This window comes from Gorilla gorilla, chromosome 4, assembly GCF_029281585.2.
Source record: "Gorilla gorilla gorilla isolate KB3781 chromosome 4, NHGRI_mGorGor1-v2.1_pri, whole genome shotgun sequence".
In the NCBI taxonomy this organism is placed as follows: Eukaryota; Metazoa; Chordata; class Mammalia; order Primates; family Hominidae; genus Gorilla; species Gorilla gorilla.
The window spans coordinates 136,280,595-136,307,694 of NC_073228.2; the positions used below are offsets into that span (position 1 = coordinate 136,280,595).

The 27,100-nt window shown below is 48.5% G+C and overlaps 1 protein-coding gene across 2 annotated transcripts; it reads left to right on the forward strand.

The window, feature by feature from the left end:
* On the forward strand, window positions 1–26,344 carry SLC22A5 (solute carrier family 22 member 5). 2 transcript variants are annotated; one of them, XM_004042470.5, is made up of 11 exons: window positions 1–1,093; window positions 8,881–8,952; window positions 9,095–9,198; window positions 14,867–15,021; window positions 16,048–16,219; window positions 17,746–17,872; window positions 19,642–19,742; window positions 21,412–21,626; window positions 23,155–23,337; window positions 24,401–24,536; window positions 24,910–26,344. In XM_004042470.5, exons 1-11 carry the CDS (start codon window positions 701–703, stop codon window positions 24,995–24,997), a joined length of 1,746 nt encoding a protein of 581 aa, XP_004042518.1. In that variant the 5' UTR covers window positions 1–700; the 3' UTR covers window positions 24,998–26,344. The 2 variants fall into 2 exon arrangements, with proteins under 2 accessions (XP_004042518.1, XP_004042517.1); XM_004042469.5 differs by lacking the exon at window positions 8,881–8,952.
* The last annotated feature ends 756 nt before the right edge of the window (window positions 26,345–27,100 follow it).

Consider the following 27,100-nt stretch of genomic DNA (forward strand, 5'->3'; position numbering starts at 1 on the left):
TAGAATGAAAAGTCATAGCTCCCAGCCTCTCTACCAGGGTAGTTAACAGTCCCAGGTTCAAAATAATCCCTGTCCCTCTTATAAGGATAGGCGGTGTCAAGAGCAACTATCTGTGAGACCCTGGGCCAGTGACTTTCTCCTTACCCCCGCCCCCAAGTAGGCCTTGCAAAAAGCTGGGAGGGGTGCGTTTTCAACACTGGAGCTTCGCGGCCGCTCTCCCACTCGCTCCCCGCCCGGCGCCAGAGGAGCGAGTTCGGACTCGGACCCCAAGGCCGCGAGTCCCGCTGCCTTCCTAAGCCGAGCCCGGGCTACCTCGGTCGTCCCCAGCAGGCTTGGCTGGCAGAGGCCGGGCCTCGCCAGGTCCCCAGGACAGGCCCCGCCCGGGCCTCAGGTGCACTCCCGGCCCGCCCCGCGCCCTCGAGTCCCGCCCCAGCTCCGCCTTCGCCGGCGCCGCTCTGCCTGCCAGCGGGGCGCGCCTTGCGGCCCAGGCCCGGAACCCTCCCTGGTCGTGCGCCCTCTGTAAGGCCAGCCGCGGCAGAACCAAGGCGGCGGTGTCAGCTCGCAAGCCTACCCTCCGCGGACGGTCTTGGGTCGCCCGCTGCCTGGCTTGCCTGGTTGGCGGCGGGTGCCCCGCGCGCACGCGCAAAGCCCGCCGCGTTCCCCGACCCCAGGCCGCGCTCCGTGGGCCTCTGAGGGCGGCATGCGGGACTACGACGAGGTGACCGCCTTCCTGGGCGAGTGGGGGCCCTTCCAGCGCCTCATCTTCTTCCTGCTCAGCGCCAGCATCATCCCCAATGGCTTCACCGGCCTGTCCTCCGTGTTCCTGATAGCGACCCCGGAGCACCGCTGCCGGGTGCCGGACGCCGCGAACCTGAGCAGCGCCTGGCGCAACCACACTGTCCCACTGCGGCTGCGGGACGGCCGCGAGGTGCCCCATAGCTGCCGCCGCTACCGGCTCGCCACCATCGCCAACTTCTCGGCGCTCGGGCTGGAGCCGGGGCGCGACGTGGACCTGGGGCAGCTGGAGCAGGAGAGCTGTCTGGATGGCTGGGTGTTCAGTCAGGACGTCTACCTGTCCACCATTGTGACCGAGGTGGGTGCCGGCCCCTGCTGGGGCTGAGACCAGGGCGCGGAGGACCTGTCGCGGTCCTTGAACCCGAGCTCCTCTCTCCCAGATGCGCACTGGACGGTGTCACTCCCCCTCCCCCAACGGTCAACACCCTAGCGATGGAGACCCTCCAGCCAGGTGGCTTGGGAACGCTTCACGAGGTGACCTCCAGCCACAGTGTGCTCCTCCCTGCACAGGTGGTCAGTCTGGCCTCCCGTCCTGATGGCCACTTTGAAGAGGGTACCAGGAAGGTCCTGGCGGTCCCTGGGCGATGCTCTATGGCCCTGTGTGTCCAGACTTACTCTAGTTGGGGTTGGGGGTGGTAAGTAGCAGAGCCAGGGCTTGGGCCAGGGGCTATCCCGTTTTTCCTCTAGTCTCTTGGTTTCTTTTTAGAAGAGAAGAAATACTTCTCTTTCCTGAACTTTTAAAAGTTAAATAAAGCATGTGTATACAACTGCCTCTTCCCTTTTTCCTCTAGTTACTCCTTCCCCTACCGTCCACAACCCAAAAATGACAATCTGGTCATGCCCTGTAAGTAATTGTTTGCCTTTTCCCATGGTCAGTTGTCAGTCTTTTTTTTTTTTTTTTTTTTTTTTTGAGACAGAGTCTCCCTCTGTCACCAGGCTGGAGCGCAGTCGTGTGTTCTTGGCTCACTGCAACCTTCGCCTTCCGGGCTCAAGTGATTCTCCTGCCTCAGCCTCCGTGTAGCTGTGAGCCACGACGCACAGCTAATTTTTGTGTTTTTAGTAGAGACGGGGTTTCACCATGTTGGCCAGGATGGTCTCGATCTCTTGACCTCGTGATCTGCCTGCTTCTGCCTCCAAAGCTGGGATTACAACCGTGAGCCACCACGCCAGGCGGTCAGTTGTCACTCTTTAAGATCCATTCATCTGAAGATGGGTTCAGGGTGACTTGTTGACCTGGAATATTTTCTCAGGTATTATGAGGCAAGGCTGTTGACCAGATTTAGTTAAAGCATACAGCCTTAGGTCATAGGGTGTGGGGGAGCCTTTCTCATTTCTCATCCCCTTGGATTTTCCCTCTGGGTGGTTTTGTCTGTCCCCTCCGAACCTGTTGGAGCAGTTGTTGGAGCTGGATGTAGGAACATGATGTTAATGATGTATTTGTTTTGTGTCTTTTTTAGACACTGGCACTCTAGCTCCCTGAAGTTTCAGCAGCATTGAGTAAGTAGCCAGTGAGTACCCTCATTGATAGATAGGCTCACTAAATGTGCAGATGACCAATTCGCAGGTTAGAGAAGGCTTCCCAGAGGAGGAGGCCTCTCAGTGAGCCTAGGGTGTTCAGCTCAGCATAATAGTGAGCTGAAGGCCCCAATGCAGCAGCAAGAAACCACCCAGCAGGAGGGCGGAGTTCACAGAGAGGGGAGAGTTCATAGAGAGGGAGAGTGCCACAGGCCCTGGCACAGCTTCAAGCCCTGCTGGATGTTGGTGCTGAGCCTCCCCTCCTGGAGCCTCAGAGGGGCTTACAGGGGCTCTGGAGATCCCAACTGTGTTGCTTCTTGGCGTCATCACCCTTCAATGGAGTCTGAGAGCTACCCTGGGAGATTCAAGTGTGTGTGCATGTGTGTGTTTTTTCTGTTTGGAAATTTGATGTCCCCAGCATTTGGACCTGCTTTCTCCACATATATGTAGTGGGAGTGTGACCGGAGCCCCACTGGGATTTCTTAGCTAGTGACATAGCTTCAGTGTCCAGAGGCATCATGGCTTGACAAAAGAGGCACTCCTTGGAGGTAGCCAACTGTGCTTCCTGGCCCATGAATCCACAGGAAATTGGAACCTTCAGTTGCCACAAATCCTGAGTCCTAGCCTCACAGGCGGGTGTGTTACCTTCCCGGAAGCCAGTGAGTACTATGAAAGCAGAGGCTGTCCCTGAGGTTGCAGGCAGAGGCCACAGAGGGGAACATGACACAGGAATCCCTACAAATTCTACTTGGGTCTGCCTAAAGAAGAGGGAAGTAGTGAAGCAAGAAGAAGCTCATGGCATCTCTTGGGGTTTTACATTGACCCCTGAGGGTTCCCCGGCTTACTCTAGTCACTTGTTCCTGCTTTGCTGCCTCCATCCCACATTGGGCTGAGTGGTGGTGGCATTGATGAGCTCCCAAAGGCCAGCTGTGCCAGGGGGTCTGACCTTATCTTGCTGCCAGTGTCAGCCTTTTGTTTTTTAATATTTAGACTATTTATTTAGCTGTCTTAGCAGTTTCAAAGGAGTTATGTGCCCTTTCACCTACTTATATGTTGTCAGTCTTTGCAGGGAGGCCAGATTAATGCTTAGATCTTTGTTTTGGGCTACTGGAATGCTTGACTTGAAGTTCAGAGCTGCTTGTTCCCAGGTGAACAGCTACTGCTGGAAGTTGCTGCATCAACATTCTAATGGCTTTTTCTATGGCCTGTTGTCTTTCAACCCAAACCTGGCCTGCTGACCACTGCATCTAGTCCCGTGCCTGCTAAATGTCTCTAAGCCTGCCCTCTGCCCCAAATCATACATAAAGGTGTTTGTAAGTACACTGGTATTGAATTACTAGTCATATTTTTTCCACTGAAGACTGGAACCTCAGGTGTCCTGTTTGGATTTTTTTAATTTGTTCAAGTTGAAGTACATACATGTAGTACCAAACTTTGTGGTGGATTTAGATCTTTGCATCTTCCTCAATTTCTGACACAATTCTGGATGCAGAGGGAGGTTCTCAGGAAAATTTTTATTGAATGAGTTAATGAATAATTTAAGAAATCATCTCTAAAGTTTGAGAACTAAAGAAAAATAGTTCAGTTCTTAGAAGGGAAACTTGAGGGTGGCTGAAAAGGATTGACTGGAATTTTTTAAAGGAAATGTGACTCCCCCTGCCCACTGACTGGGGCTTTGACGCCACATGGATGTGGAATGAGGTGTTGGGATTGGCAGAGGGAATCTGCTAGCAATTAATAAATAAATAAATATTGGCAGGGTGTGGTGGCTCACGCCTGTAATCCCAGCACTTTGGGAAGCCAAGGCAGCAGGTCACTTGAGGTCGGAAGTTCAAGACCAGTCTGGCCAACATGGTGAAATTCCATCTCTACTAAAAACACAAAAATTAGCTGGGTGTGGTAGCACATGCCTGTATTCCCAGCTACTTGGGAGACTGAAGCAGGAGAATCGCTTGAACCCGGGAGGCGGACTTTGCAGTGAACCGAGATCGAGCCTCTGCACTCTAGCCTGGGCGACAAAGCGAGACTCCATCTCAAAAGAATAATAATAATATTAATAAATAAAAATGATTTATGAGGTAAAAGAGTTTTATGCCCCCATGTTTCAGGAATAGTTTGGTGGTCCACATGGTTCTCGGCTGGCCTCTCCTCTGGCCCCTCAGTCATCCCTGGGGTACTGAGGAATTAGCCAACCCATCATGCAGTGCTTCTTGGCCATGGACTGCCCCATCTGCTGGAAACCTGGGTTGTTTCTGAGGTTGTCTGGGCTGTCCGCTCTTTGGTTTCACCATAGCTCTGTCCAGCCTATGGACAGACAGGTTCCTTGAGAAACTTCCGGCTGGGTGTGGTGGCTCATGCCTGTAAACCCAGCACTTTGGGAGGCTGAGGCAGGCGGATCACAAGGTCAGGAGTTCGAGACCAGCCTGGCCAACATGGTGAAACCTCGTCTCTACTAAAAATACAAAAATTAGCCCTGCGTGTTGGCGGGTGCCTGTAATCCCAGCTACTCGGGAGGGAGGCTGAGGCAGGAGAATTTCTTGAACCCGGGAAGCGGGGGTTGCAGTAGCCAAGATCGCACCATTGCATGCCAGCCTGGGTAACAAGAGCAAGACTCCGTCTCAAAAAAAAAAGAAAGAAAAAGAAAAGAAACTTCCAAGCTGCTCTGCATCACCTTGCTCTCCACCTGTCTGCTTCTGAGAAGCCCTCGGCCCAGTCCTGGGTGGAACTCCCACTCCCTCCCCATTGTCCTGGACTAGCTTTTCTATCAGCCTTATCTTGTGTAGAGACAGATAGTCTTAGAAGATGGGAGAGCCCTCACTGTTATCCCCAAAGCTGCCTGGAGGAAAAGCCAGAGCAACCTGGGAGCTGGGGCCGGGGCTGACTCTGGGCAGCAGAGACCCGAGAGACCTGGAGCTTGAACCTCACTGTTACGCCTTTGTTGATTTCTCTCACTCAGGGGACACACAGACCCTCATCCAGGCTTTTGCAGCTATATGGCAAGGCAGAGAAGCCACTTGTGGGGTCCCGTGGCCCACTATGCACATACATAGTAGACACATCTGGCCATGAGTGGTCAGATTGAGCCACTCTCTAGCTAGCTGACGCCTGTCATCCTGGGTCAAATTTCTGACAGTTGACACAAAGCAGGGGGTCAGGGAGCCAAAAAAAAAAAAAAAAAAAAGGGCCAGTTGTGGTGGCTTTTGCCTGTAATCCCAGGGCTTTGGGAGGCCGAGGTGGGCAGATAACCTGAGGTCAGAGTTCAAGACCAGCCTGGTCAACATGGCAAAACCCCGTCTCTACTAAAAATACAAAAATTAGCCAGGCTGGTGGTGCATCCCTGTAGTCCCAGCCACTCAGGAGGCTGAGGCATGAGAATCACTTGAACCCGGGAGGTGGAGGCTGCAGTGAGCCGAGATTGTGCCACTGCACTCCAGCCTAGGTGACAGAGCAAGACTCTGTTTCAAAAGAAAAAAAAGAGTATTCTGGAGATTGAAGTTCAGGAGTTCAGGGTTCATCTCGACTTTGGGCAGCCAAGAAAGAACTAAAGTATACCAAGATGTTGAAGGTTGATACCTTTTTATTTATCCATTCATTCACTCACCTATGTACCAAAGAGCTCCTGAGCCTCTCTTGTATACAGGGGGCACTGCCAGGAGTTGTAGAGGATGTGATAGCAAAGATAGGAAATACCTTTTCTCTTTGCTCTGACAACGGTAGGGCAAGGATTCATCATTGATTTCAGCAGGAGGCAGGATAAAATGTGTGTAGGAATATAGGAATACATGGCAATCAGTAACATGTGGTACCTAGCAGCATGCCTGACTATTGATACGGTCAGGCTAGGTACATCCCCTCAGGGAAGAACTTCTGCCTTAGGGGCACACACCCTATCTTTTTTCCCTTCCTGCCAATTCACAGGTAAGAACATTTAGTCCCAGGGAACTATGTCATCTCTCTACTTCTCATAACTGAAAAAGCAGTGCCAATTATGTATGAGGTATAGGAGACACAATTCTCCCTCTTTTTAAAAATGTTTAATAGCTTTATTAAGGTGTAAATGACATAAAAACTGCATGTAGCTAAAGCATGTAATTTGGCACACATGTATCCCTACACCCTTGAAACCATCACCACTAGAAAGGTGCATTTCTCCCCAGGAAGAGGGGCAAGTCTAGGCCCTTTGCCAGAGTTGCTCCCAGATTGTTTTCAGGTTGGGCCTGCATTCACAGCTCAGCCAGCTGAAGGGTGACAGCATTAGACTCGTGACCCAAATCTTAAACCCACACATTCCATTTTAACATTGATACCTGTGATCATCAGCCAGTATAGCCCATCCCATGTGCCAGGCAGAGGCATCAATAAGCTGGTCTATAGCAGCTTTAATCACAGCTGGGGAGCCAAGAGCTAAGGAATGCTAGACTCCTTTGTAAACAATTTAAGTAGGGGGTACTTAGCCTGGACTCTATGTGCTTCTCATCCACCTCTTCTCAGGGAGATTCTGGCCAAGTCCTGGAACCTACTGCAGTCCATCTGGTGTTTGACAGATATGTGGACGGATTGGCAGGCTGGGACCCAATCTATGTTTGCCCTTGTGTTCAGTTTTGAGACCTAGCACCTTTCCTGATCCTGCTCACAGACCCCCTGTGGCCAATAGGAAAGAAGTGTTAATGCATATTTGCTTTTGGAGGGCCCAAAGCCAGGCCCAGAGAGTTGTCAAGGGCGGTCAGTGGTGGGTGGATGGCAGAGTTAACCAAGGAGTTACACACCTGCCTAGAGTAAGGACAGGCTGGACCAAGTAGAGAGGGTGGGGCTAAGGGAGCCTGAGAGATGCTCTGGGGCCTATCTCAAAATGAGCACTACAGTCACCCTGTCCCCTGCAGAGATTGTCTGACCTGGTTTTAGGTCACACCCAACCTTGCCAGCCAAGGAGTCTTTAGAAGTCTGATATTGGGAGACCTGTCCTGGGGTCTACAATCCCAGAACTCACTGCAGAAGCCCACATGGATTGCTAGTCTAGCTCAGCCATACGGGTCCCCAACCCTCACCTCATGATAGTCCTGTGAGAAACCGCTGCTGACCCTTTGTTCATGTTTTCATCTTTTCCACTATAAAAGACATGCTAGCTGTGAAATAGAGCCCATCATACTCAGGAGTGGCAGGAGCCAGGTCCTGGCCCCCGAAGCTTGGCCTCACACACAGAGGCCGGCACCCTGTCATCAATTCCCTCAGCTTTTTCTCCCCCTCCACTCCCAGTCCTAGATTTAGCAGCCATGTGTGGGTGGGGGCCACTGCAGGGATACTTACCCACCTACCAGAGAAATGGCCTGTGGGTGCTGGCCCTTCTGAGGCTGTGGAGGTTGGAGGCTGTGGCAGCCTGGGCAATCAGGCTGTGGTCCTCCCATGTTCTTGACTCCTGCTAGTCTGGGCTGCCTCCTGATTAGGGGTTGGATGCTCCAGTTCTTCCCTGGGTTGGGGATTGCCACCCTACTCCCAGCCCATCCAGGTTCACGCTTATTCCAAAGCGGAGCACCAGCAGTGTGCCTGCTGCGGGAGTTCTCCGTGTCCAGCCTGAGGGTTGCCTGCCAACCCCTCTGAGAGGTGCCTGGAGGCTGTGCGCCCACACTGCCCAGCAGTGCGGAGAAGCAGGCTTGTTTTTCCCTGTCACTGGCTTGGAAGAGATGCTTTGTTCTAGGGAGCCGCATGTCCCCTTGCCTGCGTTGTTGGTGAGGAGCCAGCAGGCTCCGTGGAGGGCAGGCTAGCAGCCTGGCGCCAGGGAGGCAAGGGTCTGAGTTCCTAGGAGGGTGGTTGCTCATGTGAGAAGTCTGCAAAGGTTACTACTGAGCACCATCTCTCTGTCTGAAAAGCATTTTTCATTTTCCTGTGAACCACTAAGTTTCCCGTTTGGGCTTTCTTCCTGCTTTTGGCTCTTGATTAGGCAGGTGCAGCCTGATCCGAGCGTCTGGCTGCTTCCCCATGTCTTCAGACCTCTTTTTCTGTTCGTGGTAACTATAGATGGAACCACACATTGGAAGCTGGAAACTCAAGCGGTGCAGCCTGTTCCTTACCCCAATCCCTGTTTTACAAATGGGGAAATCAAGGCACAGCATGGGGTGATGCTTATCTGAGGTTGGAAGAGTTAATAGTAGAGTGGGAGCTAAAACCCAGTTTCTTACCTCCAAGCTCAGAGCTTTCAGCTGTAATTGAGCCTAGTATAGTTGGTGTGCAGCATCAGGGATTCCAGCTCTAAAGGTCACAAAAAGGACCCGGGGGTCGTTGGCCCAGGGTGGGAACCTGAGCAGAGCAGGTCCAGATGGTGCACTCTGTGCCCTGGCCTTAGTTTCTTGCTGGATGCTTTGGCCCGTAGAGCTCCAGAGCCCTGCTTCCAGAACCACTCCAGTGACGTTCATGCCAATGGCCTGAACCCTACTGAGTGAGGGTGCCCTGCCTCTTCCACAGCCCTGGGCTCCGCTCAGATTTTTAGGAGCAAGCGTAAGAGGCCTTGCTTTCTCCAGGGTCAGCATGTGGACAGAACACTTACTCTCTGCCTGTCTCTCCTCCTCAAAATGGAAGCAAGACAGTGGGGCCCACAATGCTATGAAAAACAGGATGGGAAGGAAGCCTGCTCTCTGCCTTCCTGCCCAGGTGAGCCATCACCTGACTAAGTGAGTTCACACTCAGAGCGTGCGGGGATGGCAGGATGTTCTGACTTCATTTTCCAGGATGCCTTTGCTTTAAAACCTTTTAAAAAGAAGTGAATGATACACCCCCTTTGCTCATCTTGCAGTGGAACCTGGTGTGTGAGGACGACTGGAAGGCCCCACTCACAATCTCCTTGTTCTTCGTGGGTGTGCTGTTGGGCTCCTTCATTTCAGGGCAGCTGTCAGACAGGTAAGGTATCTGTCTTCTGGAGCACCAGGAGACCTCAGCACTGAGGAAGAAGCGTGTGCCTGGCCCTTGATTTCAGTTGGTAGTATTCTTTCAGCGCAGGGCCCTGTATTTTAAAGGAGAGGAAGCTATGTCTGTGATATAGACTCCATGCCTAGTAAGAAGAGCCAACAAATCTGACTCTGTAATTCTTGCTAAGTAAAGAAACCTGAGCTGTCTAAGCTGAATGTATCTGTGATCCGGTTGACTAGGTAATATGCCATGATTCACTTCTGCAGTAGCCTGGCTTGCCTCCCCTGGGTCACTGTGACTCTGTCATGCCCGAGCATGGGAGAGGTTGACATCATGCACACATGCACATGTGCTAGATTGTAGATCTGTAGTAGTGCCATGGTGTCTGCCTCTGTAGTCCCAAGAAGACCAGCATTTTCTCTGCAAAGTGAAAGGAGCTCTCACCAGCCACTAGTGGTATGAAAAGCAGAACTCTTTTGTCCACAAGGCTGATGCCCCTTAGCTAAGTGGCCTGTGGTTTTGGCATTTACTTTATGACAGGAGGGAGAATAGTGTTTTGATCCATTTCTTATAAGCAGGTTATTTGTATAATTCTAAAGCTTTTAACTCAAGGAAACATTAACGGCTTAGAGAATCCCAAACCCCTCGAAATTATATGCACAATGTTAGAGACTACATGTGAGCATTTTTTTGGAGAGAGGTCCGTAGCTTTCATGAAGTTCTTAGAGGGGTCCATTATGTTGTGTCTTCTTTCCCTGGAGCTTCAGGGTCTGTCAGAGAAGACTGTGAAGAGAGTAGCAGCCTTCAGCAAGTCCTTGGCCACATGGCACATGTGAGAACACCCCACAAATCGGTGGGTTAGCTGGTGGAAAGGAGTCCCAGCATCTTCCCTGGTTTTTAATTCCTGGCCTCAAGCAATCCTCCCTCCATAACCTCCCAAAGTGCTGGGATTACAGGTGTGAGACACCATGCGCTGCCAGATATTTTTTATTGTTGTTGCTTTTTTTTGAAAAGGAGTTTCACTCTTGTTACCCAGGCTGGAGTGCAATGGCACGATCTCGGCTCACTGCAACCTCTGCCTCCCAGGTTCAAGAGATTCTCCTGTCTCAGCCTCCCGAGTTGCTGGGATTACAGGCATGCACCACCATGCCCAGCTAATTTTGTATTTTTAATAGAGACAAGGTTTCTCCATGTTGGTCAGGCTGGTCTCGAACTCCCGACCTCAGGTGATCCACCCACCTCGGCCTCCCAAAGTGCTGGGATTACAGGCGCGAGCCACTGCACCTGCCCAGCCAGATTTTTTTTTAAAAAGCAGGTTAACCTGTTTATTATTCCTAGTTTACAGATGGAGAAAGTGAAACAGAGGGATTAAATAACTTGCCCAAGGTTTCACAGCTGGCAAGTGGCAGAGTTAGGATTTGGACCCAGGTAGTCTTGCTCCTCTATTGTGTATGGACTACTGTTCTAGGTCCCTGCTGTCCTAAAACTTGCTTTCTAGCAAGGTGGAATGTATTAAACAACCAAGTGAGGAAGTCGTTGTTGTCCTTGGCCATGGTAAGAGATACAGAGAAGTGCAGGGTGCCACAGGAGTGTCTAACAGAGGAGGTCAGGGGCAGCATCCCTGAGAAGGTGAAGCATGAGCTGAGAGTGGGAAGATGAGTCGAAAGTAGCCAGCTGAGGGGTAGAGAGGAGAAAGAACATCCAGGCAGGGAGAATAGCAAGTGCTAAAGCCGGGGCTTAGGAAGAGGCATGGGAGCAGGACAAAGTCCGTGCGGTAGAGGTGCGGAGAGTGGTGTTAAGATGAAGGGGAGAGGCGGGCAGAGCCCTGGGCAGATGAGCAACCAGGGCTTAGTGGATCACAGTTAGGACTTTGGGCTTCAGCCACAGAGCAGCGGTGGGCTACTGAGATTTTTCAAAGCAATAGTGTGACAATCAGATTTGTCCTTTTTTTTTTTTAAAGATGCTTTGACAACCTTGTGAAGAAAGAATTGAAGGGAAGCAAAAGGTGTTGTAGAGAGACCAATTAAAAGGTTGTCACGGTAGTTCATGCCAGAGATGATGGTGGCATGGCCTAGCATGACGGTGGTAGAAATGGAGGGAAGTGGTAAGAGGTAAAATCAACAAGACTTGCCGATGGGCTGGATGTCGGAATTGAGGGAAGAAAGCTTTCTGGCCTGGGTAACTGGGTGAATGAAGGTACGCTTCTCTAAGACAGAGAATGCTGGAAAAGAACCACGTTCATGGATATTGAGTTCAATTTGTGTGTACTAAATTTGGGGTGACTATGAGACCCCTAAGTGGAGAGGTAGAGTGTGAAGCTGGCTGTATGGATATGGTACTGCATGAGAGGTTTTGGCTAGAGAAACACATGTAGGATTTGTCAGCATATAGAACCCTCAGCAGAGCCCCAGATAGGGATGAGGTTGCCTGGGGAGAGGGGAGTGGGGACGGGAGGGGGGAACTGGGGGAGGATTGTGCTATGCTTAGAGGCCTCCTGAGTGGACATGGGAGATTCCTTCTCACGGAGCTAAGTGACAGCTGCAGCTCAGAGGAATTCCCTTGATGTGAAAAGGAGATACCCCAAGTTCAGAGTAGAAATGCAGTGTATTTTTCTGGGTCAGCTGTGTCATGGGTCAGCTTAAGAACCTTCTTCCCATGTGACACAATGATTACCTGAGGAAAGCATTTAAGTTCCAAAAGGTCTATTCCCAGGGAAACTGGAAACAAAATTTGTGAGTGTGTTTAGGACCATTTTAGTCTACAGAAGGGCTAATATAGTGTTTTTCAAACCTTTCTAAACATTTTGGCCGCAGAACTTTCATTAAAGTAGGATAATTTAAGTCTAGTAAATGAAATACACCCTAAGTGGCTAAAAGTATGGCTGTTCTGCCTGCAGCCCCTGCCTTCAATTCCCAATGCCCTGCCTCAAGCCTGTCTGTGCCCCCTTGGAAGGCCCAGGGCCCTGTGGGATGGACAGCTTCTGAGTGCATTACTTCTGAGTAAACCAGTTCTAAAACCTAAGCTAAATAGATTACCTGAAAGCAATCAATTCATGCCCTAACTTGTCTAGGACATCAGTGTAACTTTTTATATAGTATAAAGGTTTCACCTTCTTTCTGGCATATGAATATGTCTGAAATTCAAGAGCAATTAAAGTACTCCTGGGTTGTCAAAGCCCTTTATGTGACACTATTGAGTTATCTTTATGCATCTGACTTGTAAGAGATGCACAACTCTAGGAAGAAGTAGACTGCTGTGTCCTGTTTCCAGGTATGTGTGTGTTTGCCATTTTGTTGACAGACTTTAAAAGCAAACATTTCTGGCCCCAACCCTGAACTGCCAAGGACTGGTGCTATGTAAAGGGTTCTCTGGATCTGTCTCTTCCCTACCATCTCAGGGAGCTCTTAGGAAGGGAAAGGGCATAGAGATTATACCAGCCTGCCTTGTGGTTAGGAACCACCCCTTGGTTGGCATATAGAACATGCTTGTTAAAAAAACCATGCAGGGGAAAGTAGAGTCTACTACCAGGCGAGAGTTTCTCAACCTCGACCCTATTAACATTTTGAGCCAAATAATTTTTTTCTAGGGCATTTTCCTGGGCATTTTAGAATATTTAACAACATATCTGGCCTCTACTCATTAGATGCCAGTGAACCCCAAGTGATGGAAAAAAAAAACAACAACAACAGAAAAAAACCTCTTATATTGAGGAAAAACACCAAACTCTTCCACATAGTTGCAAGACCTTGTGCAATTTGCCTCCTAGCCACCACTGTACTCTTGAATTGCACGCCTGATGCCAACCACACTGGTTCCTCATGTTCACCATGCCCCCTCCAGCCATGGGGGTGTGTGGTCTACTCAGAGTCTGAAGCATTCCCCACCCACCCGAACCCACCCCCTGTGGCCTTCTTTAACCATGCTGGCTAATTCAGGATCCCTAGTTCCTTATGACTTTCCTTTATAACGTCTACCAGAAATTGGGGGAAAAAAGTGTTATTATAGGATTAATGTTGGTCTTCCCCACTATACTGTGAATATCATTGAGAGCTTGGTCCCTACACCTTAAATCCCCCATTGTCAACTATTTTTTCCCATCTCAGTGTCCCATGATCAAGGAGACCCTCCCTGAATGTCCAGTTCCCCAACCCTTACCCCCAGTCCAGGGTAGCTTCTTTCCTTGTGCCTCTCATGAACCTGCATGCCGATCCTTCAGTGCACTTGACTCAGTGTGTAATTGTATATTCAGTAGGGTGTTGTTCGATTAAAATGTGGTTAATATGTGTTTCACCAGTTGTACTATGACACTCCTTAAGGGCAGAAACAGCATCTTTTTTAATTTATTGATATCCAAGTGCCCTCTATAATAGATGCTCAATAAACATTGAATGAAAGTGGGTGTCAGCCAGTACTGGCCAGACTCAAACTGAACCCACTGCTTCCCACTAGCTTGACTTTTTCCTCCTGTTTGTGGCACTCTCTTTAAAACAAACCAAAATAAACCCAATTTTAAAAACTTTTTAAAATGAGCATGGATACAGAACACCACACAGAACAAATGTGTAGCTTAATGAATTTTTTTCAGAGAAATAACCTTATGACTACCACCAAGTCAAGCAGTAGAACTTTGCTGTCCACTAAGAAGCCCTGTCCATGTGCCCCATCCCAATTACAGCATCCTCTCTCTCTCTCCCCATTAAGTAACTGCTAGCCTGACTCCTGTAATAATCACTTCCTTGTGAGTTTTTTTAGTTTTATTATCGAAATATGCATCCTTGACACAAATTTAGTGTTTCCCACTTAATATATTTGATGTCTTTTAGTCTACTTAATCTATGGATTCTCCTTCTATTGCCTTCTATGCCTTACTGATTATCTATGAAGAACCTGAGCTGTTCCACCTATAGAATTTCCCAGTCTGGATTTGTTGATTGCACACTGATGATGCAGTTCAGCACATTCCTCTATGCTCTGCATTTCCTCAAAATTGGCAGTTGGATCCAGAGACTTGAGATTCAGGTTCTGATTCAGGTTCAGTCCTTTTGGCAAGACCATAGGAAGCATGCAATGCCTGACTGTCTCTTTATGATATTAACAGTAATTAGTATATAATGCATAGATCTATTAATCCATTGGGGGCTATAAATGGTATTATTCTAATTTTATTACCTTTTCATTTAAAAGTTAGAATACTTTTGTACATGATACTACCTCTTATCTATTATTGGTTGCTGTTCACATAGTTTACAAAGGAAAATCAGGACAAATGCTTCTTTCTCTTTATTTGCCAGTTTTCATTTATAATGAATTGTTTCTCTGTTATTCTCCAAATTTGGCAGATTCTTTTTTTAGAAAAAATATCATTATGAATATGTGGATTAAATAATTGATGTATTTCAGTCTCTTGCAATCATTATCATAATTGTAGCATTGCTTTTTAGGCAACCCTGGTACCCAGGCTGTACATTTGTCATGGGGAGTGGGGAGGGGGAGAAATAGCATGGGCACTGTGAGACCGAGACTGTCCCTGGCAGCCAGTATTCTGGCAACACCGTTCACACCCACTTACTGGATGGATCTTGGGAAAGCCCCACTTGGTGGAGCCCATTCCTGCTGCCCTTTTCCAGCTGGTTATCTGTCACTCTCCTTTTCTTCCCAGGTTTGGCCGGAAGAATGTGCTGTTCGTGACCATGGGCATGCAGACAGGCTTCAGCTTCCTGCAGATCTTCTCGAAGAATTTTGAGATGTTTGTCGTGCTGTTTGTCCTTGTAGGCATGGGCCAGATCTCCAACTATGTGGCAGCATTTGTCCTGGGTATGGCCATCAGGTTGGAGTTGAGTACTTGATCCTGTATTTCACCATCATCCCATCACTTACCTTTCTGGAGACAGCTGTGATGTCCCTCAAGGGGGACAGGGTTTCTAACAAAACTAGCCAGAGCTTCCTGGTGAACCCTACTTACAGGCAGGGAAACTGAGCCAGACATGAGACCAGCCTGGGGTCCCCAGCAGCAGAATGGCCTGACTTCTGATTTCCAGTTCTTTTCTGGCCTCTGGGCTGTGGCTCCTTGGTCTTAGTACTTGATGGTCAATTTACTAGGACTCGCCAGAGATCCTCCATTTACAAAAAGGGCCTGCCACTGCACAGGGCTGAGCCAGCCCCGGAAAGAGGGCGGCATGGTTGGAGGAGGAGGGGCCGTGACTGGCAAGCTTGCTAAGGTAGAGAACCCCTTGTCTGCAGAGCACTGTGGCTGGTGATATCTACGGACAAGAATAAATTGATAGGAAGGGGCTTTCGTCACCTTCAGGGTTTTAATTCAGAGTGCACACTGCAGGGCTTTGTCTCAAATGTGCCAGCCTGTTGTCACTGAGAAGCTGCCAGGCCGGCCTGTGTTTGGAGGAACCTGACTCTAGCTGATAAGGCCTTTGAGTTCCTTGGGTTGTATTGTTGAAAGGGTTGTTTTTCCTTTTCATATTTAATATTCTTTCCTTGAGGCTTAAGTCAGCATGTGCTGACTTAGTAATGACTTCACTTTTAATAAATTCTTCCTCATGTGAGGATTAAAGGGGGCCTACCGTGGCATCTTTAGCACATGGCTTCAGAACATGGCAAAATTTTCAAGAGAGAACTGTTGCTTGGGGGCCTGAGAGGCCACAGGGATGCACCCCCAGGAGACAGTCAGACAGGAGGGGTTCAGAACACCATCCGCTCCCTAGCGCCATGAACTTAGAGAGAGTTCTCGCTGTTTTCTTGTCTGTGTATTCACAAAGATACCATAAAAAATTAATAAGGAAGGAACCCAAATTAAACTGCTAACTCGACCTCCCTTATTTTGAACAGGGACAGAAATTCTTGGCAAGTCAGTTCGTATAATATTCTCTACGTTAGGAGTGTGCATATTTTATGCATTTGGCTACATGGTGCTGCCACTGTTTGCTTACTTCATCCGAGACTGGCGGATGCTGCTGGTGGCGCTGACGATGCCGGGGGTGCTGTGCGTGGCACTCTGGTGGTGAGTGTGACCCTGTGCCCCGTGCGCCCACTGGCAGGATGATTTCTGTCTGGCCTTCACTAGAGGGCAGCAACAACCCATGAATCCCTATTTTGTCTCCCAGAGACAGGAAGCATAGATTAGAAATTATTTCAGAATGTTTTCTCCACACTCAAAAGAGCCAAAACAAAACAGAATCCCATGACAGCAACAGACTTGCTCTCAGCCCTGTGCTGGGTTGCCCCAAGTGTGGGGAAAAGTAGCAGTAGCTGTGAGAAGATGGGGTCCAGCATGCCCTGTAGGAAGTTCCCAAGCCTCAGGGCAGGACAGTGTAGGCCCTAGTTCTGGCTGTGTGCTGCTGAAGCCTCATGCCACAGGCACTGGCACCAAAAGCAAGAGTCCTCAGGGTAGCCACATGGAGGAAGCCAGGCTCCTTCTGCACCACCAAGGTAGAGGAGTTGAACAGGCAGAGAAGAGGCCATTCCAGACCAAGAGGGGAACACTGCAGAGGAGCTAAGGTGGGAATCACCCCTTGCAGGTGGAGAAGGTGAGATCACCAGCCCAAGTGGAGCAGAGAGCATTTCAGGGCATAGTGGGAGAGTAAGCTGCACATCATGGGGCCCAGTCATGACCGAGGGTGGGGGGCGGCTACCTGGTCCCAGCAAGGTGGAAAATAATATCCATAGAGCACTCAAGTGCCTTGATAAACATGCTAATTTTTTTCCTTTTTTTCTTTTCTTTTTCTTTTCTTTTTTTTTTCTTTTTTTTTTCTCAGACAAAGTCTCTGTTGCCCAGGCTGTAGTGCAGTGGCGTGATTTCCACTTACTGCAACCTCCGCCTCCCCAGTTCAAGCGATTCTCATGTCTCAGCCTCCCGAGTAGCTGGGACTACAGGTGCCTGCCACCACACCTGGCTAATTTTTTTGTATTTTTTTTGTAGAGACGGGTTTCACTACGTTGGCCAGGCTGGTCTGGAACTCCTAGCCTCAAGTGATCCACCGGCCTTGGCCTCCTAAAGTGCTGGGATTATAGGAGTGAACCACTGCACCTGGCCAAACATGCTATTTTAGGTAGAGTATCTGACTAATCTGTTGGATAAATCAGGGGTAGGGTGAGGAGAGAAGAGAAGCTAAGAGGCCAGTGCAGAAGCTTCTGTTGGTGCCGGGGACAGGGAGGAGAGTGTAGCAGGGCCTGGGCTGACATAGACATGCACAGAAGCCAGGCTTCCGGAGCCCATCTTGCACCCACCTCGTCAGCCCAGCAGATGGCAACACTGCTCTTCAGAAATAGAGGTGGCCAGCCAGCATGGGGATGCCGTCAGGGGGTGCAGGGCTCTCCCATTTTTGTGCGGTGTTGGGTACACATAAGCTCATCCACCCCAGGTTATTGCTGCGTGTGGATCAGCTCTTTGCTTCTGGCTTGTGATCACCAAACATTCCACAAGCTCTGGTTCTGCAACCTCATTCCCACCTATGGCTGTGCTCTGCCTGGTCTGTGGGTCTGCTGTTGGCAGGGAGGCCTCACTGAGATCGGACCTTGTACTGCCAGGTTCATCCCTGAGTCCCCCCGATGGCTCATCTCTCAGGGACGATTTGAAGAGGCAGAAGTGATCATCCGCAAGGCTGCCAAAGCCAATGGGATTGTTGTGCCTTCCACTATCTTTGACCCGAGTGAGGTAAGCACCATGTGGGTGCGGGTGAGAGGGAGAGACTAACCGTGATTTGAGAGCAGCAGCACCCAGCCCTGAAGTCCTCCCTGCTCACAGCAGTTCAGCCCTCTCTCTGCCCAAGCCCCAACTGCCCATTCCCCCCACCCCCCAACTCCCCACCCCCACACGGGCCCTGTTAACACTCAGAAGTTGAGGAATAGGTTACAGCTGCCTCACTCTTTTCACCACGGGTTTCAGATTTTCATTTTTTACTTCCTTTCTAGGCAATCATATATTTTAACCATTACTTCTAACAATAAATACTCTTTTTGAGTAATAGGCCTTTCATAAAGTCAGCATTTGGGAAAATCATTGTTTCTTATACCTAAGGTGGCTTGTCATCTTACAAAGCTAACCCCAAACGTAAAATGTAAAGCACAAATAGATTTGGAGTTAGAAGTATTTCATCTCTTGAGTATTAGCAATTATTCATTAAAAAGAAAAAAAAAGTGTTTAGTCTCTTTCTGCCCTCCAATGGTTAATTATTGCATATCATCTTGGAGTCAGGTCCTTTTTGATGTCCACCTCTTCCCCCTACCCCACCCCTCCCGTCAGCCCTGTTCTCACACACCATGACTCATTTCTTGGCTCTACCTAGTTCCTGGTTCTTGCTTTTCCTTCCCGTTCCCTCTCCTACCATCTCTGTAGCAGGCAGTTTTCCTTGGTCTCGTGACTATGAGAGGTTAGAAGCTGTAAATGCTGCCTGGTGGGGTTCTGGAATGTGTCTGTGGTCTGACTGGAAGATGAGGGGTTGGGTGTGGGAACAGCCACAAGCAGCCATGCTGAAGTGTGAGAGGCAGGCATGGTTGGGCTTGGAAAAGAGGGAACAGTTATTGTAAACAGCGGAGGCCAATGGCCACTGCCAGCCCTGCAGACTTCCCAGTGAGTGGTGGCCCAGCAGCCACTGTCAGCATGCACCAGAAAGGGGTCCTGTGTGCAAAGGTCAGGCAGGAGTGTGGCAGAGGGCTTTTAAGTTAGGTGGTTTTGGGGGCTTTTAAGTGAGGGGTCAATCTGGGTGAATGCATAAGCCCCACTGGCATCTTTGAGGAAATGAGGCTATTTCAGGGGATCCTTTCAGTCCAAAGTTGACCTTTTGTTGAACTTCTAACTCTGGAAAAACAAGCTCCAAACCTGGGTTTGCTTAAGAAAGCAACATCAGTGTGTTTAGACGTGTGGTTTATTAATGGCCTTGGCTGTGCTGAATTTCATAGGAAGTCACTCTGGGTGAAGCTCAGGTCAATTTTCCTGTTTTTCTATTTGAATTCTTTTTTCCTGGAAGCACACCAGTAACTACATAGTATAAGGACTCAAAACATTAACTTTTAAAAAATATCAGACCAATAAACCACACAGCCAGGTACTCTCTCTGACCCAGAGGGCAGGGAGCCAGGCTTCGGGAGCAATACTTAGAGGCCTCCTTGGAATGTGGCCACCGACAGGAATATGTGGGGGTGCAGTGAGGAAGCTGTCAGCCTGGGCCTCTGTCTTCCTGTACCCTTGAGGGACTGGTCACTTACTTTTCCTCATTTTCATTCACTCTGATTTGTTACTGACAAGGCCTAGGGAAGTTTTCACAGCCTAAAACACAGTCAGTATACTTACTGTTCTTAGAAACTTAACACTCCCTGACTCTGAGATGCAGACAGCTAAGACGCCAGGGATTCAAGTATGTTATTGTGTGCTCTGAGTCTCTGACCACCTCTTCTTCCCATACACTTATCATGTTGTTCCTGCAGTTACAAGACCTAAGTTCCAAGAAGCAGCAGTCCCACAACATTCTGGATCTGCTTCGAACCTGGAATATCCGGATGGTCACCATCATGTCCATAATGCTGTGGTACGTAAAAGAGACCTGCCTGAGGCTTCCAGACAAAGCTTCTTGAAGTGGCCATTGGGCCTCTTGTTTACAGACATGCCTCGGACCAAAATTCAAAGCCTATGTCATCAGAGAGTGAAAAGGATATGTCTTGTGTTAGATGGAAAAAATGGGCATGTCACAATTCTTAATGGGATGGAACCTCAGAAAAGGAGAATGAAAACAATTGTGGAGGCTGTTGTGGGAAATATGGACTCTTGTGGGGAATCTCTCCAGATCTTAAGATGAATCCTTGCCCAATTTGGGTCATTTAATTCCCGTCTCCTACCCAGTTACCGACAGTGGCTGAGGAGGCCAGGTAGGGCTTTTAAGAAGGATCTGAGTGAAGACATCATGTCCTGTAGGCTGCAGAGGCTGCCAGTTACTTTCTGGAAATGTGGAAGTGGGATGTGCTCCTCCTGGGATGTCCATAAACGGTCCTGGAGTCAGGGCTATAGCCTAGATGTCCTTACCAGGTTCCCACTAATGAGGCAAAGTATGTCAGAAAGGGATTTGTGAATTACCAGGGAGAGGAAACATGTCCAAGTGCACATCGCTAGCTTTTGCTCAGCGGCAGAACCCTGGGATTCTAGGCGACTTCTGGAGCCTGGTAGGTTAGCGGTGAGAAGATGGGCGAGGAGGGCGGACTTCATCTCAGAGTCCTTATTACTAGTCTCATCCAGCTTTGAGGCAGTCAGCCAATGTGCCTACTGAGGGAGTGCTATGAGTCACCCGCTTCCAAGGAATGGCCCAGGATCCCTCCAGGCAGTTCACCATTCCCTGAGTTGGCCTCAAGACAGGAGCAGCATGTAGCCTGCACCACAGACATGCCAGCCTGTGATGAGTCACCCACTTTTGTGTTCACCCAGGCTCTCCTCCCTGCTCTGGATTTCCTGGGGACTCATGCACATACTCTTTTTATTGTACCAGCTGTGTGTTCCACCTGCAGATGAGTCAAAACAGTCTAATCCATAAAGGTCTGGTTTGTCAAAGAGTGTGGGTCATCAACAGAGAGAATGCCTACTGGGGATGCCCAGGTCAGGGGCACTGCAGGGCATCCTGATGAGAGGCAGTGTGGCCCCTCCATTGGGAGCCACCTCTCTGCTCCACAAGTACTGCGGGGCTGGTGTCAGCTGTCTCTGACCAGCCTCTTCCTGACTGGTCACCACAGGTAGTGTGTGAGGGTCTCTCTCCAAGTGTTTGACCTAATGTTGTTCCTTTTGTTATCTTATCCCCCAAATCCTATCACACCTCACTTGATGTCTGCCTCCTGACTTATTCTCTAGCTCCTTCTGCAGTTGCTGGATTTGAGGAGGTTCAGCTTAGGATTTTTAAAGCTGAAAGGCAGGTTGGAATTTTTCTTTTCAATGAAGTAAATCTATCTGAATTATACAAGCTTTTTTGCTGGGACACTGTCTATATGGAAGGCTCTGAGAGCGCACTGGCGCAGGGTTTACACTGTACCACTTGGGCTGGGGAAAATTATCTTTTGATCTATGAAGTAAGACGCAGGGTTACAGTTACTGCTGCCTTACTAGTCTCTGCTTAAAGATGGTTTGGAATTTACTGAAATAATTGCATTGTAAAAGTTGTACAGGTTGGGAAAGATGTGGATACTGCTTTTCCAGCTTTCTTCTGCACTCTGTTTCAGGATGACCATATCAGTGGGCTATTTTGGGCTTTCGCTTGATACTCCTAACTTGCATGGGGACATCTTTGTGAACTGCTTCCTTTCAGCGATGGTTGAAGTCCCAGCATATGTGTTGGCCTGGCTGCTGCTGCAATATTTGCCCCGGCGCTATTCCATGGCCACTGCCCTCTTCCTGGGTGGCAGTGTCCTTCTCTTCGTGCAGCTGGTACCCCCAGGTAGGGACCATGTGCATCTATGGTTTGGGGTCTTCACTGAGTCTCTTACTGTCTACTAGGCTGTCTCAATTAATAAAGAGAATAAAATCAAGCCCATCACAGCTCCCTTGCATATATACATTCTTGGCCTAAAAATCAATAGAAAGTGTCTTCTGAGACTAGAACACTTATGGCCTGGGCTTTGAGGGAGTGGGAAAAAGCAGCCATTGGGGCTGTTGGTTAATTTTACTCTGTACCCAAGTTAATGTGCTCATACTGTTTTCCACTCCAGAAGAAGAGGGAAGAAATAGCTATCCCATTCCTTTTTTTCCTGGCCCTGTCTTCTTTATTTATTCAACAAATAGCTATGGCATGCCTACCATGGGCTGGGCACTGTGCTCGGTGATAACGATACACAAGAAAACAAGCCAGGCAGAACCCCAGGCCCTCATGGAACGTACACCCTAGATGAGAAGACAGACAACAAACAAGTAAATAAAATGCGTAATATAGTTCAGACTGTGTTACCTTCTAGGAATACAAATGAAGGACAATGCCGAGTTAGTTTACATAGTCACAGATAGTGTCCCTGAACAGGGGGCAGTTCAGTAGAAATGTACATAAAGTGACAGAAAGCCCTGAAAAAGTCTAGGAGAACATTTTAGGAAGAAGAAATGGCAAAGGCAGTGACCCTGAGCAGGGGATGAGCCTGGCATGTTTGAGGAGGAGGGAGAAGGGGAGGGGCCAGACCACTGAGAGGGCCTCACAGACCCTTAGCAGGATTTTATTTCTGAAACTATCTTAGTATCCCACAGATGGGTGGGAGGTAGCCATTTCCAATAATTTATAGAACAGTTCGTGGGCCCTCATCTCTCCCTCTCCATCACTGTGCCCAGAGTCTTCAATGTACATTTAGATTTGGGAGCCTCTGATGGTCACTTTTGGGCCCATCAGGCTGAGAACACTGCACGGGAACAGCTCCCCATGGGATGTGGCAGGAGGAGCCCAGAACTGACGTAGAGGCTCACAGCTGAGCTCAGAGTGACCTTCAGGTCACACATAGCTCTCCCATCAGCACAGCACAGAGAGATTAGAAGATCAACTCGAGATTCTGATGGCCTATGATTTTTTTGAGGTCTGAGTGGGAGGAAAGCATGAAATGAGTTAGAAATGAATTCTCCATTCATCTAAACATCATGAGTTAATTCCATAGTGCATGCAGTGTGAGGTTCTGGGGTGACAGTTAATCCCTGACAGACATGTCTTTAATGACTTATAGACTGGGAAGCAGGTTGATTGGACTATTAAGGAGCTTACTCTGGTGGTCTCCAGGCTGAGGAAAGTGCATGTCCTTATAGCTGCAGGTCCCAGCCTCCTTTCAGCAATCAATTTGGAGGGAAGTCTTGGCTATAGCCCCTTCCCCCACAATAGGAAGTGATAGAAACTGACTCCCCAAAAAATTTGGGAAGAAAGTATGTTTGTTTTGCTCTCAATAGCTGCATGCCATGGGTTGGTACCTACTCCTACCCTCTTTCCTTTGCTTCTCCAGACTTGTATTATTTGGCTACAGTCCTGGTGATGGTGGGCAAGTTTGGAGTCACGGCTGCCTTTTCCATGGTCTACGTGTACACAGCCGAGCTGTATCCCACAGTGGTGAGAAACATGGGTGTGGGAGTCAGCTCCACAGCATCCCGCCTGGGCAGCATCCTGTCTCCCTACTTCGTTTACCTTGGTAAGTCCCATGAGCCAAGGGCACACTAGAGCAACGGGATGGAAGTACTAACTGGCTTGAATGTGAGCTGGAGGTTGCGTGTTAACAGGAAAACAAGTTCATACAGTACATGGGCTCCATCCGGTACTGGATCTTTGGCCGGGAAGGGTTCTTGTCCCAGTGCACTGGCCCTCACTTTCAAATGGAAAACAACCTATAGATTACCTAGAAATTGATGAGAATATTAGAGGGTTTGTTTCTGTTTTAGCCATCCCAGTCCTTCCATCAGAGACTACAATTCCTTTATCCTAAGAACCTACAGAGTGGTTTAGGGAGCCAGTGTGCTTAGTTGGAGAAATTTCTTGGAATCAGAGTTTAAAAGGAACATGAGGGGAAAGATGGCCATGCAAGAGGTCTGATGAACTGAAAATTATCATAACCTAGAGCACTATAGAGTGATTTTATCTTGTGTGAAGATCCACCCCATGCCATTTTATGTAGCAGGTCTCCAGTTTTCTCTTCTCAGAATTATGTCTTCATAGCACCTGTGGTTTCTCTGCACATCCCTAGCCAGTACCTCTTTAGGGAGGGTGGCACCCACCTGAGAGTACTCAGAGTGCTTTGTGAACATGCTATGTAGATCTCAAAGCAAGCAAAAGCACCCTGCCTAATCTGAAGGCAGATCACATGGGCTGGGACACATCTGCAGAGGTGGAAGAGTTATTTCCATCCCTGGACAAGTACCTCGGGTTCCTTGGAAACCCAACCTTGGTAAATAAGAATAATCAGCATGGCCCAGAAATAGGAATAATCAGCATGGCCCAGCTCTTCTCCTGCAACCGCCGCTTTGTACTCCTCCCCTGCATGGTGGAACACTGCTGGGCTCTGGGCATGCCTGTGCCAGCTCTGGGTTCTGAAACCTGTCTAGATGCCAGATTCTAATCTGACTGCTCAGACTGTGGGAGATGTGAGACCGAGAAGGAAAGTGATCCCCTTCCAGAGTCCTGGGAGCATAAAGGGGTAGATGAGAGAGACCAAGTCTAACTGCAGCCCTGGGCCTGAGCCTCTGTCTGCTTTGCCATAGGTGCCTACGACCGCTTCCTGCCCTACATTCTCATGGGAAGTCTGACCATCCTGACAGCCATCCTCACCTTGTTTCTCCCAGAGAGCTTCGGTACCCCACTCCCGGACACCATTGACCAGATGCTAAGAGTCAAAGGGTAAGAAGACCTTCTCCGTCAGTGTTGATGCACTGGGTCTGGGTCTGGCCAGGTCTCAGGAGCCCCTCACAATAGAGCTACTCGCAAACTCCCTCTCACAGACACCATGGACTAGTTTAGCCATTAAAGGGTTGTAAATGGCAAGGTGCTTACTTATAGCCCATCCTTTCTGGTCTGTTCCTGTGTGGACATGTCACTATACACATCTCCATGGCAGTAGCCACACTGGATAGCTCAGAGGCTAGAAGAAACCTTTCAGAATCTGCTGCAGGATTCTCTTCCCAGGGAAGATATCCTCAGTTCTTGTTTGTTTGGAGACTGGGAGGCATCTTTTTAAAATGTGTTACTGACATATTTTTGCTTGTTTTTATAGAATGAAACACAGAAAAACTCCAAGTCACACAAGGATGTTAAAAGATGGTCAAGAAAGGCCCACAATCCTTAAAAGCACAGCCTTCTAACATCGCTTCCAGTAAGGGAGAAACTGAAGAGGAAAGACTGTCTTGCCAGAAATGGCCAGCTTGTGCAGACTCCGAGTCCTTCAGTGACAAAGGCCTTTGCTGTTTGTCCTCTTGACCTGTGTCTGACTTGCTCCTGGATGGGCACCCACACTCAGAGGCTACATATGGCCCTAGAGCACCACCTTCCTCTAGGGACACTGTGGCTACCTACAGACAACTTCATCTAAGTCCTAACTATTACAATGATGGACTCAGCACCTCCAAAGAAGTTAATTTTTCACTAGAACCAGTGAGATCTGGAGGAATGTGAGAAGCATATGCTAAATGTACATTTTAATTTTAGACTACTTGAAAAGGCCCCTAATAAGGCTAGAGGTCTAAGTCCCCCACCCCTTTCCCCACTCCCCTCTAGTGGTGAACTTTAGAGGAAAAGGAAGTAATTGCACAAGCAGTTTGATTCTTACCTTTTCTCAGTTACAGAGGACATTAACTGGATCATTGCTTCCCCAGGGCAGGAGAGCGCAGAGCTAGGGAAAGCGAAAGGTAATGAAGATGGAGCAGAATGAGCAGATGCAGATCACCAGCAAGTGCACTGATGTGTGAGCTCTTAAGACCACTCAGCATGACGACTTAAGTAGACTTGTTTACATCTGATCAAAGCACTGGGCTTGTCCAGGCTCATAATAAATGCTCCATTGAATCTACTATTCTTGTTTTCCACTGCTGTGGAAACCTCCTTGCTACTATAGCATCTTATGTATGGTTTAAAGGAAATTTCTCAGGTGAGAGAGATGAGCAACATTGTCTTTTCTCTCAAAGCTGTAATGTGGGTTTTGTTTTATTGTTTATTTGTTTGTTGTTGTATCCTTTTCTCCTTAAGTTATTTGCCCTTCAGAATGCACTTGGGAAAGGCTGGTTCCTTAGCCTCCTGGTTTGTGTCTTTTTTTTTTTTTTTTTTAACACAGAATCACTCTGGCAATTGTCTGCAGCTGCCACTGGTGCAAGGCCTTACCAGCCCTAGCCTCTAGCACTTCTCTAAGTGCCAAAAACAGTGTCATTGTGTGTGTTCCTTTTTTGATACTTAGTCATGGGAGGATATTACAAAAAAGAAATTTAAATTGTGTTCATAGTCGTCTTTCAGAGTAGCTCACTTTAGTCCTGTAACTTTATTGGGAGATATTTTGTGTTCAGTGTAATTGTCTTCTCTTTGCTGATTATGTTACCATGGTACTTCTAAAGCATATGCTTCACCTGGTTAAAAAAGAACAAACATGTTTTTGTGAAAGCTACTGAAGTGCCTTGGGAAATGAGAAAGTTTTAATAAGTAAAATGATTTTTTAAATAACAGCAACTGCCTAGAATCTTTATTTCTAGAATTTAGTGAGCCTGTGCCACACTGTCATCTGCCTTTTCTCTGTATCAGCTTGGGCTAATTCTAGCAATGGTTGGGATTAATCTCTAAGACTAAGATTTGATTCTTGTGCACTTGAATTCTTCACTTTATTAATTGACTATGGGCTGAGCCAGCCTTCTTGCACAAATGTATCTTGGGTTCCCTTGAAAGTAGAGCCTGAGACAAGTGCTTCTGTGCAGTTAAGCAGTTTATGCTTTGGGGACAAGATTCCAGGGAGCAGCAATAAAAGACAGGAGGAGAACAGGGAAGGAGGGAGGCTGAATACAAGGATGCATTTTCAGGTTGACTAGCACCAAAGGCAGGGATGCTCCATCCAGCAAGGACTTCAGAAGAAGCTTATGAAATGCATCTCAACACCATCTGTACCTTGAGTAAAAGGGGGAAGCATTTATCTGTTGGCATCCGTTTGTAAAGGCAGCCCACAGGTGTCAGCTCCACACGTTTCCAGGCTGCACATGCATGAGTCCCAAATAAGTTCTGTCTCGTGGGTAGAAAGCAAGAGAGAATACATTGCAGGGCTGAAGTAGGGGTTGCCAGAGCCCATGAGAACTGGTCACTGCAACAGTGGCTGGAGTAAGTGGTGGGCTGAGAGGATTGGGGGTTGAGTGTGGTGCACAAGAGGTGTCTTAATCTATATACAATTTGCACAGGGCATTTTGCGCTAGAAGGTGTGGATGGACCTGGGTAAA